The 16,012-nt window shown below is 40.4% G+C and overlaps 2 gene segments (V, D, J or C); both read right to left on the bottom strand.

The window, feature by feature from the left end:
* LOC126958568 (immunoglobulin heavy constant gamma 1-like) overlaps positions 1–16,012 on the bottom strand; it is a 510,670-nt gene that overhangs the window by 405,202 nt on the left and 89,456 nt on the right.
* On the bottom strand, positions 14,190–14,851 carry LOC126958589 (immunoglobulin heavy variable 2-70D-like). The segment is given in 2 exon segments: positions 14,190–14,638; positions 14,725–14,851. Coding segments are annotated over 2 exon segments (456 nt in total).

The raw sequence follows: 16,012 nt of genomic DNA, 5'->3' as shown, positions 1-16,012 counted from the left end.
ACCACAGATAATAAGGAAAGAGGAGCCCTGGGGACAGCTGAGGTGCTGGTGAGGAGGGAGAGCACTGAGCAGATGAGGAAGCCCCGCCCTCCCTGCACCTGCTCCTGACCCGGCCTCCTGCTTTCTGGTCCCCGCGCGCCCCCTGCTGGTCCTGAGCGGCACCTGCGCCCGCCCCCTCCGCCTCCCTGCAGGGAGGTTTGTGTCTGGGCTCACACTCACCTCCCCTCACTGTGTCGCTCGCACAGTAATACACGGCCGTGTCCGCGGCGGTCACAGAGCTCAGCTTCAGGGAGAACTGGTTCTTGGACGTGTCTATTGAAATGGTGACTCGACTCTTGAGGGACGGGTTGTAGTTGGTGGTCCCATTGATGTACCTATCTGTAAGCAAAGGGAAAGAGAGAGATCCAAAACCCAGAAGCAGGCAAGCTCCTCACCAGCTGGTGTCTGGGCCTTTTGTTTGAACAGATGCAAATGAACCTGCCCTCACCTTCAGGGAAATGATGAACTTGGTATGAAATTGAGATCAATTTTCACTTACAGAGAAGAAAATATTACAGACATGTATATATCTATGTGGGTGTGTACAGGTTTCTAGGATGTGCTCATACACAGAAGGAAAGCAATTATATTTGCTGGAAATAAAACCGAAGAGCTCTGAATTTGTAGATGTTGTTAACCACACACGTGTAAGTTCACTACATCATGTTATAATGCTGGTGGTAAAACCTCCCAACATTGTCATGGAGAGAAAATGCAAAGAAATAAAGATTCAAATGAGATCCCTTTGAGAATCACCCATAATGAACAGGTCAAGAGAAATCAACTATCATGGAAAGAGTGATATTTATATGTACCAGTAAATTCCATGTTGAAGTGAGAGGGAAGTTCCATCTGACAGCTCACTTTCACCTCTGTGAAGACTTCAGAGCACAGACTAAGAGCAGAGGGTGAACTTAGGGCAAGCAGGGGCCAGATGTTTGAGGAGGATGGAGAGTGAGCTGGAGTCTTTGTGAACCATTCAGAGAAGCAGCAGTGTACCAGGGTGTATTAAGTACTCCAGAGTTAACAGGTGCTGAATAGACACCAGTTTCACTGTCCTCATTTTGCTTTATCCTCAAACTCTTGGATGTCCAGATTTGAACACTGGAAATGTTGATGAAACTCAACATGACTAGGAATATTTCTGGGAAGATTTATGTAATGATGTGAGTGTATTTAAAATTAGGTTATGAAAACTTCATTATGTAAAATGTTGGTGTCAGTATCTATTAATTTGTTGTTCTTTTTTTCTTAGAGACAGGGTCTTGCTCTGTCTCCCAGGCTGAAATGCAGGGGCATCTATGAATTTTGTAGTATAAAAATGATCACCCTGATTAATGTTGCCCTATTATCTCCTTGAGGGATTTAGCTCCACGTGTGCCTGTGACATAGTTCCAGTCACAGATGCGGGAGAGGTGGTCTGTTGAGGCAATTCTTCCTCCTTAGAGGAGAATATAAACGATCATCTCCTCACTTTGCTTATTCCATTTTCAGAATTGCATATGACCTCTGGGAATGCTGTCGCCATGTCTTACATGGTGGGATTCAACTGTGGCATGAAGGTGGAATGGAGATGTGTAATTTTGGGAAACTACAGAACCTGGGCACATGAAATTTTGAATTAACTGGGCCTGGAGCCACTCACATCCTGACATCTGGATCAATTGTTTGTCATTTTAAATTCTGGTTATTTAATTCAAGTTCCCTTGATTCTCTTTCTGCTAGAATAGTCATTCATAATCATCTAAATAAATTGGAAAAAAATTACTAATTTGAAAATTAACCCCACTTCTGCTGAGGTCAAAATTAGTTTGTGGTGCACAGAGTGATGGGCATGGACATAGCAGACTACCGAGCCTGAACTCACAACCTAGGTAATTGTTATGTTTTATTTTAATTAGGAAACACTTCTGTGCATTCCTTATATTTATTAAACTCCCGTTGAGAAACTTCAACTAATGCGATATGTTGATGGATCCTACCCAATAATAAAACGAAAGGTTTTCAAACAGGAGTTCCTATTACCATGTTAGCTTCACTTTAGCACACATTGTCCTACCTCATTTGAAATTGGCCCAGATGCACTGATTAGAGTGTGGCGGTTAAGAAACGACCAGGAAATGAGATCACATGTTTCTGGAGCAGGACATGGCTTTGGGATGCTTTGCAAACAAAGTGGTTTCTCATGTCTTCTGGAAAATCCATTGAAATGGGCAAGTTAAGGACCTGTTAGAAGCACTCTTCCATCCCATATGCTTGAGTAAGGAAAAGGTGGAAGTCAGTGCAGAAAAAGAGGTAACATGAAAGCTAAAGTGAGTGTTGTTCCAGTTCATTGCGCCAAACATGTCATTTTAACCTAGTGTACGATCTTATCTGAACCCTCAGGAGGTAAATTTCCTGAGAGATTCAAAGATGTCTTTATCAAATATCGACACTTAGCCCCTGATTTTAAGTTAAAATAATGGAAAACTCTTGACAATCTACTTCACTCAGATAATCTGTGTCAGATAATTTCAAATGAATACTAATTCAATTTCTTTGTTAAACTCTTCTATATGGGATTGCTGAATTGAATACAGTCTTAAATCAACACGTGCGGGAAATTTTAAGACACCTGAGGTTATGTCCTGCTCATGTATAAATCAGTTAAAAACAAAATCCTGGAAAATTTGTGAAGGTGGGACTTGCCAAGGAACCCAGGCTCGGGGGCCTTTGGACACTTTTAGGTGGATTTTCTTCAGCTTCTACTATCCATGGAATTTGAACAAGTTTCATTTACTGTCTGCTGTTTTTCTGAATGACTTGAAGTAATTACTTGACAAAAGCCTACAGCCTTTTCAATTGATAAACAGATTTTGTTTTCAACCTGTGGCATGCTGATGTTCTCATCAGGTAACTGAAGCACACCCACTACAGGAAGCAATTGTTACAAAGCGATTCTGTAAGGTATTTCCATTACTCAAATGCTGAACCGCTATTACCATCCACAATATTCTGCAGATGTTGAAAAAAATCGCATTGCCATGTAGAATTAGTCACAAATTTTAAAACTTTTTCTTATATTTATTCTTTAAATTCATAAGCATGGAATGGTTATTTTTCCATTTATTTGTTTTATCTCTGATATTTTCACCAGTGTTTTGCTGTTTTTCTAGTAGAGATATTTCATCTTATTGGCTTAGCTGTATTCCTAGGTATTCCATTGTCTTGGTGGCTCTTGGGAGAGCAAGTTCTTGATTCCACTCTCAGCCAGAACGTTGTTGGTGAATAGAAATGTTACCGTGATTTTCGTACATTGATGTTGTATCCTGAAACATTCCTAATGTATCAATACTATAAGATTTTGGCAGAGCCTTCAATATGTTCTAGGTATAGAATCATATCATCAGTGAAAGCAGATGGCTTGCATTCTTCTTTTCCTTTTATTTACATGCCTTTTATTTCTTTCTCTTGCCTGATTTGGTAAATACTTCCAGTACTACACTGAAGAGAAGTGGTGAGAGCGGGCATCCTTGTCTTGTTTCTGTTCTTAAGTAAAATAGTTCCAGTGTTTGCCCATTCAGTATGATGTTGGCTGTGGGCTTGTCATAGATGGCTCATTCGATTGAGGTGTGCTCGTTCAATGTCTATAATTTTGAGGGGTTTTTTTCATGAAGGTTGTTAGATTTTATCGAAAGCTTTTTTCCTGCATCTGCTGGGATACTCACATGGTTTTTGCTTTTGATTCTCTTTAGTAGAGAATCATATTTATTGCTTTGCATAGGTTAAACCAGTCTTTCACCTGCAGAATAAAGCCTACTTGGTTGTGGTGTGTTAACTTTTTGATAAACTACTGAATTTGATTTCCTACATTGAGAATTTTGAAGCCGATGATCATGAGAACTATTTGTCTTGAGTTTTCATCTCTTGTTGTGTCTCTGCCATATTTTGGTATAAGGCTGATGCTGGCTTCATAGAATTAGTTGAGAAGGAGCCTCTATGCCTTGATTTTCTTAGAGTAGTTTCGGTAGAACTGCCATCAGTTCTTCTTTGTATGTCTGGTGGAATTCAGCCGTGAATTCATCTTGTCAAGGTTTCTTTTTCTTGGTAGGTTCTTTATTACTGACTCAATTTTAGAAGTTGGTATTGCTCTATTTAGGGTTTCAATCTCTTCCTGATTCAATCCTGGGAGATTTTGTGCTTTCCAAAATTTATTCATTTTCTCCAGATTCTCTAATATGTGTTCATAAAGTAGCCTGAGATTCTGTGTATTCTTCTGGGAGCAGTTGTAATTTCTGATTGTACTTTATTATTTCTGATTGTACTTATTTGGAGCTTCTTTTTCTTTATTTTTCTAAAACCAGCCAGGGGTCTATCAGTCAATCTTCTTTATTTTACAAAGAAGAAACTCTTGGGCTTATTGATATTTCATATGCATTTTTGTATCTGAATTTCATTAAGTTCTTCTCTAATTTTGTTTTTCTCTGATAGCTTTGAGATTATTTTAGTTCCTTTAGGTGGAAGGTTAAGATTAGTAATTTGAGATCTTTCTAACTCCTTGATGAAGTCATTTATGGCTATCAACTTTTGTGGTGCTCAAATAAATTACCAGATTCAATGCTTATTACTATCAAACTACAATATTATTTTAAAGCATTAGAAGAAATACTATTTCAAAATTTATATGGAATCAAAAAAGAGTTTTAAAAACAAAAGCAATCTTAAATAACAAGAATATAGTCAAAGGTATTCCACTATAAGACATCAAATTATACTACAAAGCCACAGGAACCAAATAGCTTGGTACCTGTACAAAAACAGACACATAGGCCACTGAAAGAGAATAGAAAATTCTGAAATAAAGTTGCACACCTACAACCATCAGATCGTACACCAGCACACTAAAAACAGGCAATGAGGAAATGTATCACTATTTAATAAATGGTGCTGGGATAACTGGTTAGCCATATGCAGAAGATGGAAGCTAGATGGCTACCTCTCACCATTAACAAAAATCAACAAAAAATGGAGTAAAAATTTAAGTATAAGACCTCAAACTATAAAAATGTTGGGATACAACCTAAGAAATGCTTGTCTAAAAATTGTTTTTGGCAAGAAAATTTTGGCAAAGTCCTCAAGAGCAATTGAAGCAAGTCAAAATTCTGTCTGTGGTACCTTATAAAACTAAGGAGCTTCTACAGAGCAAAAGAAACTATCAAGAGAGTAAGCAGAGGTCCTTCAGAATGGGAGAGGCTATTCACAAACTATGTATCTGATGAAAGTCCAATATCCAGATTCTATAAGAAATATAAATCAACAAGCAAGAAAAAATAATAACCACATTTTAAAAATAGGCAAATGACATGAGTGTAAACTTGTCAAAAATACACAAAGTGGCCAGGACATATGAAAAAAACGTTTAGCCTCACTAATCATCAGAGAAATGCTAATCAATCAAAACCACAATGAGATGCCATCTCATACCAGTCAAAATCAGTATTACTAAAAATTAAAAAAACAAAACAAAACAAAAACAGATGCTGGCGAGGCTGCGGAGAACAGGAAACACTCATACATTGTTGGGTGGAATGTGAATTAGTCCAAGCACTGTGGAAAGCAGTCTGGAGATTTGCAAAGTATTTAAAGCAGAGTTGCCATTTGGCCCAGCCGTCTCATAACTGGGTATATACACAAAAGAAAATAAATCATTCTACCAAATAATATACCCACGTATATGCTCATTGCTATGCTACTCTTAATACCTAAGACATAAATCCAACCTATGTGTCCATTAATGGTGAATTGGATCAAGAAAATATGGCACATTTACACCATGGAATACTATGCATTCATGGAAAAAGAATAAAATCATGTCTTTTGTGGCAACATGGATGCAGCTGGAAGCCAAAATTCTAAGCAAGCTGATGAAGAAAGAGATGATGTGAGTCAATGGGAGATGACGCTGACATTCTGGGTGTGCCTGTGTGTAAAATTGAGAAAAGAAATTATCTGGGTGCATAGACTCTTAAAAGAGCCAAGTCTTGAGCCACTCATATCCCAGTTTCTCTTTAATTAGGTTTTAATCTTCCTCATTTATAGTAAGTTAAATTGCTTTTCTTTACTCTTGGCTAAAATAACCACACATCCTGATTTAGAGGCATTACAATCAAAACGTTATATTTGAAGCTTACAAGTCACATGTTAGGTCAAAGTTAGTGTGGGATTCAGTGTGATAGATAGGAGACATGGCTGGATACTAAGAATGGGCTCAGAGTTGTTTTACCTAAATTAGGAAAATTTGTTCACATCCCTTATATTAGATTTCATTGGAAACCTTTGATCTAATATCATCTCTGATAGATTATACCTCAACAATTAAGCTGGAGGTTATGAATTAGTAATTTAAATTAATAGTGGAATCCTCCATTTAGAATATATTTCTCTACCAAGTGTAAAGTTAGCTCAGATGGCAGAAATAACTGCACTCAGCAGAGCTTGTCAGTAAGGCAAAGACATAGATAAACACATATATTGCAAGGGTAGTGCATGACTTTGAAGTGATCTGCACACAAAAGGATTCTCACATCTTCTAGAACACATCAAAACGGACAAGGGAAGGAATTGTAAATGCACTCCTAAGTCCTAGAGACCTGACTAATACAACATAGGAAGTAAAGGCAAAGAAAAAAGTAGCATAATAACTAAAATATATCTGTAACTCTATCTATCTATGTATTTATGTGTGCGTCTATATCTCTAAGGAGGTACGTACATATGTATGTATGTATCTATCTATCCATCTATCATCTGTCTACTTATCTATAGTAGTGGATCATTATACAAAGCAAGCAGCCTTAAAATTGTTTATAATACTATATAAAATGGAAGGAATTACAATTACTCATATAACACAGAATAAATACTGTCTACAACTTTCTGGAAATGTGAAGAAAATTGTAACCCATAAGTTAAAATTTTCAAAACTTTAAGAAAATCTCGGCTGGGTGTGGTGGCTCACGCCTGTAATACCAGCATTTCGGGACGCCAAGGTGGGAGGATCACTTGAGGTCAGGAATGCAAGACCATTGTGGCCAACATGGCAAACCCTGTCTCTACTAAAAATACAAAAAATGAGCTGGGTATGGTGGCACACGCCTGTAACATCAGCTTCTCAAGAGGCCGAGGCAGGAATCGCTTGAATCAAAGAGACGGAGGTCACAGTGAGTCGAGATTGCACCACCACACTCCAGCCTGGGCAACAGAGTGAGACTCTGTCTCAAACAATTAAAAAAAAAAAATTTAAGAAAATCTTGGACTTCCTTGGCCAAAAGTTCTCCCCCTAGTGTTATGGTACTATAGTCAACTCCTCCAGAATACGTCCGTTATTACCCTATTATTTGGTAGCTGAAAGATCATACCTTTCGAGACTTTGCACTCAGTGCTCACTGCTGTCTTATTGCATGTTTGCATGTGTTACAAAATATTGAAAGTGATTTCTGTATTATACCAACTCTATTTATCAACAGGTTAAGGTTGCTTTGGTACTACATCTTTTCAACAGTCTCTCATGTGTCTATCGCAAATAAAGTTATCAGAAAATACTGTTCTTGAACCTCATTTCTCTTGAAACTGACTCTTGCCAGGTACTTTTAGCCAAAACAAAGGAGTGACTTTTAGAATGTCAATACTTAGGTTCATATTTATAAACTTTAAACTAAAAGTAAAATTGTAGTCATCCCACGAGATGGAATGATCCCCCTCTTGGCCAAGGGGGCACCAAAAACACCTAAAAATTGAGTTCCCAGCTGTACAGAACAATGGATCAGACACACCACATTATACCCACTCCCCTTGGCAGTTCAGAGACAACACGGACCAACACTAACGTTAAAATGGAGATCATAAGACTGACGGAACAGACTCTCTGGGGCAATAAGATGCCAAGTTACAAGCAAGACCTAAGGCCATGCCAGGAGGGGGTTATGTTCCTCACCCCAACTCTTATAAAAGAATAAACTGTGCTCTAACTGCCAGTAGGTTATTTTTTTTCTAGCAGCTAAATAAGCACTGACCCTGAGACAAGCACGATTTAATCAATTGCAGCTCATCCCCTGACTAACTGACCCCTGTTCCACAGCCATAACCCCAGCTTTGACTGGACACGAGACTGATTTCAGGAACTTTCTCCTGATCAAAGACCTTTGACCACGGCCTGGTTCTGGCCATTTATGGAGGCTGCGCTCTGAGGGCCTTTGTGCCTCTGCTCCAGCTTTTGGCACACAGGGCCTAACTGCAGCACATTTAAATGCTAAGCCCCCACTGCTAAGTGAACAGGGGTCACATGTTACATGTATGTTTGTTCCCATATTCATGTGTCATGACCACCTTTATGAACATGCGTAGCCCCTCCTGTAACCTATTGATTATGTCTGTTTATCCAACACGTTCAGCATAAAGTTTCTGCCGCACCGCTCCTCCTCGGGAGTGCCTGTCTCTTGTCTTTACTGAGGGCTGTGTTCCCAGCCTGTGAAATGGCTGTAATCTTTTATAAAAACTACAGGCTTATTTTTCCAAATTTGTAGATTGAATGATTTTTCATGTACTGCAACCGAGGAATAAGCTCATAAACCCGCCCAGTTGTCAGGCTGCTCCAGGAAAGGACATTCCCATATATCCTGTAAGGCCTGAGATCTATTGAAGAAGGACCTGACCTGAGACCCCCTGAGCAAGCTGATGATCTCACAGAGTGAGATCAGGACATTGGGCCAAGATCCCTGTTCAATTTGTTCTTCTCCTTCTTTTTATTACGTGCTTATACTTAAAAAAAGTATTTTCTGTAGACCTATTTGCTGTCCACCCAGAGTGAACACTTACCTTATTTTTCACTCATTTTCTGAAGTCGCTAAGTAGAATAAGTCATCAGACTCTATTTTGATGCCTCACTACTGATGACAGGATTTATCCTCTTCCTTCACCTTTGTCCCCCGCACATGGGAAATCTAGTAGAAAATCATGGAAGTGCCCTCACTGGATGCCAGTACTAGGTTCAAATTACACAAGTTCCTTCCCCTTAGTAGGAAGCCCCACCATTCCTTCAACACCAAACCATTATAAAAACCCTGAGACAGCCTTCTTTCCTGCTCTACTGAGCCAGTTTGGACTTTCTTGAAAGGCCTGTACTGCCCTCAGCAGACATCTCAAAATTGGAGTTGGTAAATCTTTCCATATTCACGTGGTGTGTGAGTGTGGCACCATCAGACTCGACATCCACACTAAACATTGGTGAGGGTATCTCTTCCTTTGCACGGGGTCATCTACAATTGGAGCTGTGAGTTTGGGTCCTGATGGTGACCACCACGGGCACTTTCTTCTCTTGCACTGGATGCTAACTCCCTCCGCCCCATTGTTCAGCATGCACCGTAACCTGCCTGCTGCTTGCTGGCCCTGTCAGTGCTGTCATGCTGGGCTGCAGGGTTGAGTTAAACGAAGTGTATTTTATAGATTTAGCTGATTTACTTCAGAAGCATTGATAATTAATTGACATTTAAAGACAAGATTAAGTGACCATAGGAGACTGTCTTTTGCACATGTGGGAAAGTTTTTCTCTTATTAAAACAAACATTTTCATTTCAGAGACTTTGGAGATAAGCAAAGAATCATGAGTCCAGATGAATTCCTCAAGGGAGGATGTTTTGTGGAGAAAAAGCCACAGTGCTGACAGGAAGCCAGACCTTAGCCTCCATCTGCACCTGCCCCTGAGGCTGGCTCTTGTGATCAGTGTGTCCTGAGCACCCCTGGGGTTAGAATCCTGTGCCCACTTCAGTGAGGTTTGTGTCTGGACTCAAACTCACTTTCCCTATACTTTTTTCCTCAAAATTAGAGAAATTTTAAGTCATAGATCAGTGCAGGTCAGAGAATAGCAAATAGCAGGATAAGTCCTTGACATACACACACACACACACACACACGACACACACATACACGCACACACACTCTTAGGTCAATCATTTTCAAATTACTAAAACACACAGACAAATGGAAATACATGCCAGCAAGTGGACGCGAGTAGAGGGCGTACCTTGCAATAGAACAGATGTGAATAATATCAGCATTGCTTTGGTTGTAACCATATAAGCAATAGGACAATTGATGGTATGTGTAAGTGTTGGAAAAAAAGTCAACCCATTATTTTATAATCAGTGAAGGAAACAGTTCCACATCTCACATGACAGTATAAGGAGTTCGACATATTCATGCCTCCATGAAACTGGTGAGACTTATTTTGAAAAATTGACAGGTTTGGAAAGGCCCTATCAGCATACAGAAAGTGAAGGAACATTTATTCGAGATAATCTACAAAAACTCAGTAAGGTCAGCCATGATATTCATATTTGATCAAAGATTCTTTTCCTTCCTTCTATGCCCCAGCTCAGCATGATGTAAATTCCACCACAGATGGCTGCAGCCAAGTAGACAGGACTCCTTCTGCCCAGCTCCCACCAGAGCATACTCTTCCCCCGGGGCCAGGACATTGGCCCTCTGACCTTGCCCACAGGTCATGCTGCTGAGGTTCAGTCCTTGACAAGACTTACTGAGAACCAGAGACTCACTTCTTCCACACATCCCCACTCATGGATGGAGCCTCTGCCCTGGGTGCAGCCCCACGGAGGACATGGGCTGCCTGGTTCCCAGCCCTACCCCTATGGCAGAGGGTCCACCCCAGCAGGATCTGCATGCTGATAAAGTGGAAAGCTTCTCCTCATCCCTCCACTGAGCACTCAGCTCCTACATTAAAGATGAAAAATGCTCCTAATCTCCACCTGCAGAACCTTATTTAGGAGCTCTGTCTGTCTCAGGAGCAGGGGGTGTGGTTGCTAAAATTTAGTCATAAAATAGAGTCCTAAATGTGGTCTTGAAGGATCTGATTTCATTTACAACAGTGTGGAGAATTACAAAGCCCACAAATGCTCTCAAAAACAGTGGAGGCTGTGGTCAAATGCGCTTGGAAGGAGATGGATGGATGCAGGGGAGATCCAGGCTAAACTGCAGGGCTCCTGGCTTGCAGGAGAGAACCAAGAAGAAAGAGAGTGGGGAAGAGTTCTCCTGGGGTCAGTACAAGTGTCAGGCACTGTTTGTTCAAAGGCACCCATGTTTGTCTGGTTGAGTCTGTAGAGCAATTTAGACCTCAGTGCATTGTTGAAAATATAAATTTGCAACTGCAAGTGGTGGAGCTTAACATCTGGTCCTGATCAGGGAAGAGACAGAGAGAGCCCAGCCCAAATCAGTGACATGCGAGGGTGACAGTGATATCCGTGACTGTGTTTCTGGGGATCTTTCAGGCAGGGCTTCTCTCACTCAGGAGAAAGTCTGGAGTTCACCTCCAATGCTTTGTGTCAAATATTGAAAGACATTCATGTTGTTTTTAGTTTCTAACACACACACACACACACACACACAATGTTAAATATCTGAATACACGTGTGTGAACATATGATTTTAATCCTTTGTAGCACATACTCAGGAGTGAGATTCCTAGGTCATAGATTAAGGACATGTTTAATTTGATAAGAAACTGTAAATAGTTTTCCCCAGAACCTGTTTCATTTTGTACTAGCAATATTTTAGTCTCTAGGGTCCTGGCATGCTCACTGACACTGGTACTGCCAGCATTTCTTCTTTATTTTTTGTCATTCTAAAGCCTAGAGTCGTGTCTCCTTTTGATCTTTATTTGCATTTCTCTAATAGAAAATCACATTCATATGCTGATGTGTCATCTATACATCTTCTTTGATAAAAGGTTTGCACAAACCTTTGCCTATTTTTAAACAGATTGCTTCTTTTTACTGTTGAGTTTTGCAGGTTCTTATTATAATTACATTGGTAGATACATGATTTGCAAATATTTTCTCCTCTGAAGCTTGTCCTTCATTTTCTTGATAGTCACTTGAGTAGACAATGTTTTAAAATTCGATGAAGTTCAACTAATATTATTTTCATTTATTGATCATAAATTTTAATTTTCAGGATTATTGATCAACTGTTAATAATTTCATATTTTAATTGTATTTGTTTTTATTTTATATGTATAAATTTATGGGGAGTGACTGCAATTTTGTTACATATATATTGCATAGTAGTCTTGGCTTTAATGTATTCATGATCCAAATAATGTACATCGTACCCCTTAAGTAATTTCCCACCATTCTCCCACCTTTTGCTCTCCTCTCTTTCTGAGACTTCAACGTGCATCATTGCTTTCTTTGTGTCCCTGTGCAGATATTACTTAGCTCCCATTTGTAAGTGAGAACATGTAGTATGTACTCTTCTGTTTCTCAGTTATTACACTTAAAATAATGACCTCGAGTTCCATCCATGTAGCTGCAAAACACATGATTTCATTCCTTAATATGGCTGGATAGTATTTAATTGTATATATGTGACATTTTCTTTATAAAATTATCTTTTGTTAGACACAGGATAATTCCTTAGATTGATGTCTGTGCTATTGTGAATAGTTCTGCAGGAAAACAAAAGTCTGATTATCATTCTGATATAATGATTTATTTTTCCTTTGGGTAGTTACGCAGTGGTGGGGTTACTGAATCAAAGGTAGTCCTACTTTTATTTCTTTGAAAAATCTCCATACTGTTTTCCACAGAGGCTGTGCTCATCTACATCCTCACCAACAGTGACTGACAGTTCCCTTTGCCTTCAATCCTCACCAATGTCTCTTATTTTTGCCTCTTTAATAAGAGCCAGTCTGACTGGAGTAAGATATCTCTTTGCTGTTTCAATTGCATCTCCCTGATAATTAGTGGTGTTTAGTATTGTTTACATATCTATGGTCCAGTTTTATGTGTTGTTTAAAAAAATTCCTACTCGTGTCCTTTCTAATGAGGTTGTTTTTCGTACCTGTTGTTGTGGTGAAGTTGTTTCAGTTCCATGTAAATTCTGCCTATCAGTCCCCTGCCAGATGCAATGTGTGCAAATATTTTTTATCATTCTGTAATTTGTCTGTTCACTCGGTTTCTGTGTGGAAGCTCTTTAGTTTAAGTTCCATTTGTCTATTTTTTTATGTTATTGCTTGTGCTTTTGAGGTTTTAGTCATAAATTATTTACTAAGCCCAATGTCCAGAGGAGTTCTCCTGGGGTTTCCTTCAAGTACGTTTGTAGTCTGAGGTCCTATAATCAAGCCTTCAGTCCATTTTCTGTTGGTTATGTATATGTTGAGATGTTGGGGTCCAGTTTCATTCTTCCGCATATGGCAGTCCAATTGTCCCAGCAACATGGCATGAAGAGCGTGTGCTCCTCCCCGTGCATATTTTTGTTACCTTTGTCAAAGATCACTTGGCCGTAGATTGTGTGGCTCAATTCTGGGTTTTGCACAATGTGCCTGAGAGCCTTGATTCTCCCGGGATATCAGCACTGACCTGCTCATTGCTGAAACTCTCTTAGTTTAGTAGCTTTTGAGTATAGTCATTTGTTGCCATGGGATGATTTTCCTAAAATTGTGGACAGTTGTGTTTCGTGTTCAAACATGAGCTAGGATTTTCATAAGAAAGATATTGTTGGATTTCCCATTTCTTTTCCACATTGCTCCTCAGACTCACTGAGGTGGGTTTCTGAAGTCGAATTGAGGCACTTCCCTTTCTAAGAGTTGGATTTTCACTTACCTGGGCTCCTTGTGTGGAAATATTTATGGGCTCCTTGTGTGGAAATAAGCCTCCTGTGTCACACCTACCCTGTGACATTTTTAGAAATTTATTTGTGCACTGACACTGTGAGACACTCCATGATGAGGACATATTCCATCTATTTTATTGTTTTATAAAATTACTTTATGATTGCAACTTTCTCTCTACAAGAAAAGCTATTATCTGGATTTTCACAATTCCTCCTGCTCTCTTATCCCTACATTTTTCTCCAATGTCATTTCCTGCAGTTTAATAAAGGCATATGTTCTGCTGATTTGTATTCTGCCCTTTGGGGTGGTATGAGCCCAAGAATCTGGTGGCCACATAACAGTGATGCATCTGGCCCAAGTAACAGAGATATTTCATGCTGAATCTGTCAAACAGGATACAGCTGCTGCTTGCATGAACCATTAACAGGAGACATGAACCATTAACAGGAGACATGCAAGAAGGAGGAAGACAGGGCTCTGAGTCTAGTGGTGATGGGAAACCCAGGCCCTAGCAGGAAATGGCATCTCAGCCGCACTTTCCTGTTCTGCATTGGTGGGGAGGGAGCACCAATAAGAAGCAGCCTGGGTTCTTGTACAGGAGGTGCCCTGGGCTGTGTCTCTGTGGTCTCCGTGCACAGTAATATGTGGCTGTGTCCACAGGGTCCATGTTGGTCATTGTAAGGACAACCTGGTTCTTGGAGGTGTCCTTGGAGATGGTGAGTCTGCTCTTCAGAGATGTGCTATAGTATTTATCATCATCCCAATCAATGCGTGCAAGCCACTCCAGGGCCTTTCCTGGGGGCTGACGGATCCAGCTCACACGCATTCCAGAAGTGCTGAGTGAGAACCCAGAGAAGGTGCAGGTCAGCGTGAGGGTCTGTGTGGGTTTCACTAGCGCAGGACCAGACTCCTTCAAGGTGACCTGGGAGAAGACCCCTGTGGAGAAAGCAGAAGAAGATGAAGCCCACAAAGGAGAGAACAGATGTTTTATCCCTGAGTGAGTCCCTGATCACAGCACTCACATGAAGGGACGGTCAGCAGCAGGAGCGTGGAGCAAAGCGTGTCCATGGTGGGGCACAGGAGTCACTGAGCCAGGCCCTGTGCTCTGCTTTTCAACCCAGAGGAGGGTGGAGCTGGTGGAGATTTGCATTGCCCTCATCTCTGCCCTACTCTATGGGATGGAGTCAGGTTTCAGGACTCAGTAGGGTAGTGCATCTGTGGTGAGGAGCAGTGATAGTAACACGATCAGTGTAATTCAGATGGCATTAATCTAAGGCTGGACAAGTAGTTTTGAGGAGATGCCTTGGCAGAAGTCATGATTGGGAGGTTGTGTTGGCCTTTGTGCAAGAATTATTTTATGATAGTCTTGTTATCAGGGATATGTGTGTGAGAATTCTCCCTACACTTCCCTGACTCCGTTTGTCAGGATTTTAACACATGCAACTCCATTTTGATTCTTACAAATTTCACAATCTTGTCCTAAAAGCACTGGTGAAGAAGGACAGTTTACGTAGTAACCAATTAATTCTACATCCACCTCCCATTTTAACCAGCCAAGCTTATTTCTTTCACTACAAATGGCTACTGCATTTCCAGGGAAGCCGAAAGTACCTTCAGCCTCTTCCACATGGCTGCAGTAGCCACAGCCTGAGCCCAAACTGATTACAGGGAAGGGGCTTCAGCCCTGGAGTTGAGATCATGGTGATCACGTTTACCTTTTCCAGGGAGCAGGAAAATCCAAAGAATAGTGAGAATGACAACTAAAAAGAAAGAAAATCAATTAGAATCAAAAGAAGCACCAGATCAGTGTTGATATTAATTTGCATACTTTAGCGTCAGGAGAAGGGTCAGACATAAAAACTGTAGTGGTCCCCATATTCTATATGACTCTGACCATAGTCCACCATCTTTAGGCTGGTATCACCATCCCTAAAGACTATTCTAGTCAGGGAGACCCAGTAAGTTCTCTGCTGTGAGTGTGATTGGAGAAGATTCAACAGGTCCCACTGAGCTTCTACACGTCTCCATTTCTGGCGACCATGGTTCAGTGCTTTTCATCTCTGTGTCAGTTTGCATTTTGTCCATGGGAGAATATGTCCTCATAACACAATATTTTTAAAAAATTTAGAGATGGCATTGGTAGGTAGGCACAGAATTCTGAAATTAGAGAAGTTCCCTGGAGAAACTCTCAGATGGAGAAAGTTTTTTTTTCCATCCTTGCAGGAAAGCAGTCCTAAACTTTCTGTGCACCTCCCTCTGGGATTGATTCTGATCAGTGAGTCCTGAGCGCCCCCTGCAGCTAATTTGCCC

Source organism: Macaca thibetana, chromosome 7, assembly GCF_024542745.1.
Source record: "Macaca thibetana thibetana isolate TM-01 chromosome 7, ASM2454274v1, whole genome shotgun sequence".
In the NCBI taxonomy this organism is placed as follows: Eukaryota; Metazoa; Chordata; class Mammalia; order Primates; family Cercopithecidae; genus Macaca; species Macaca thibetana.
This window is presented reverse-complemented; position numbering and strand designations above follow the sequence as displayed.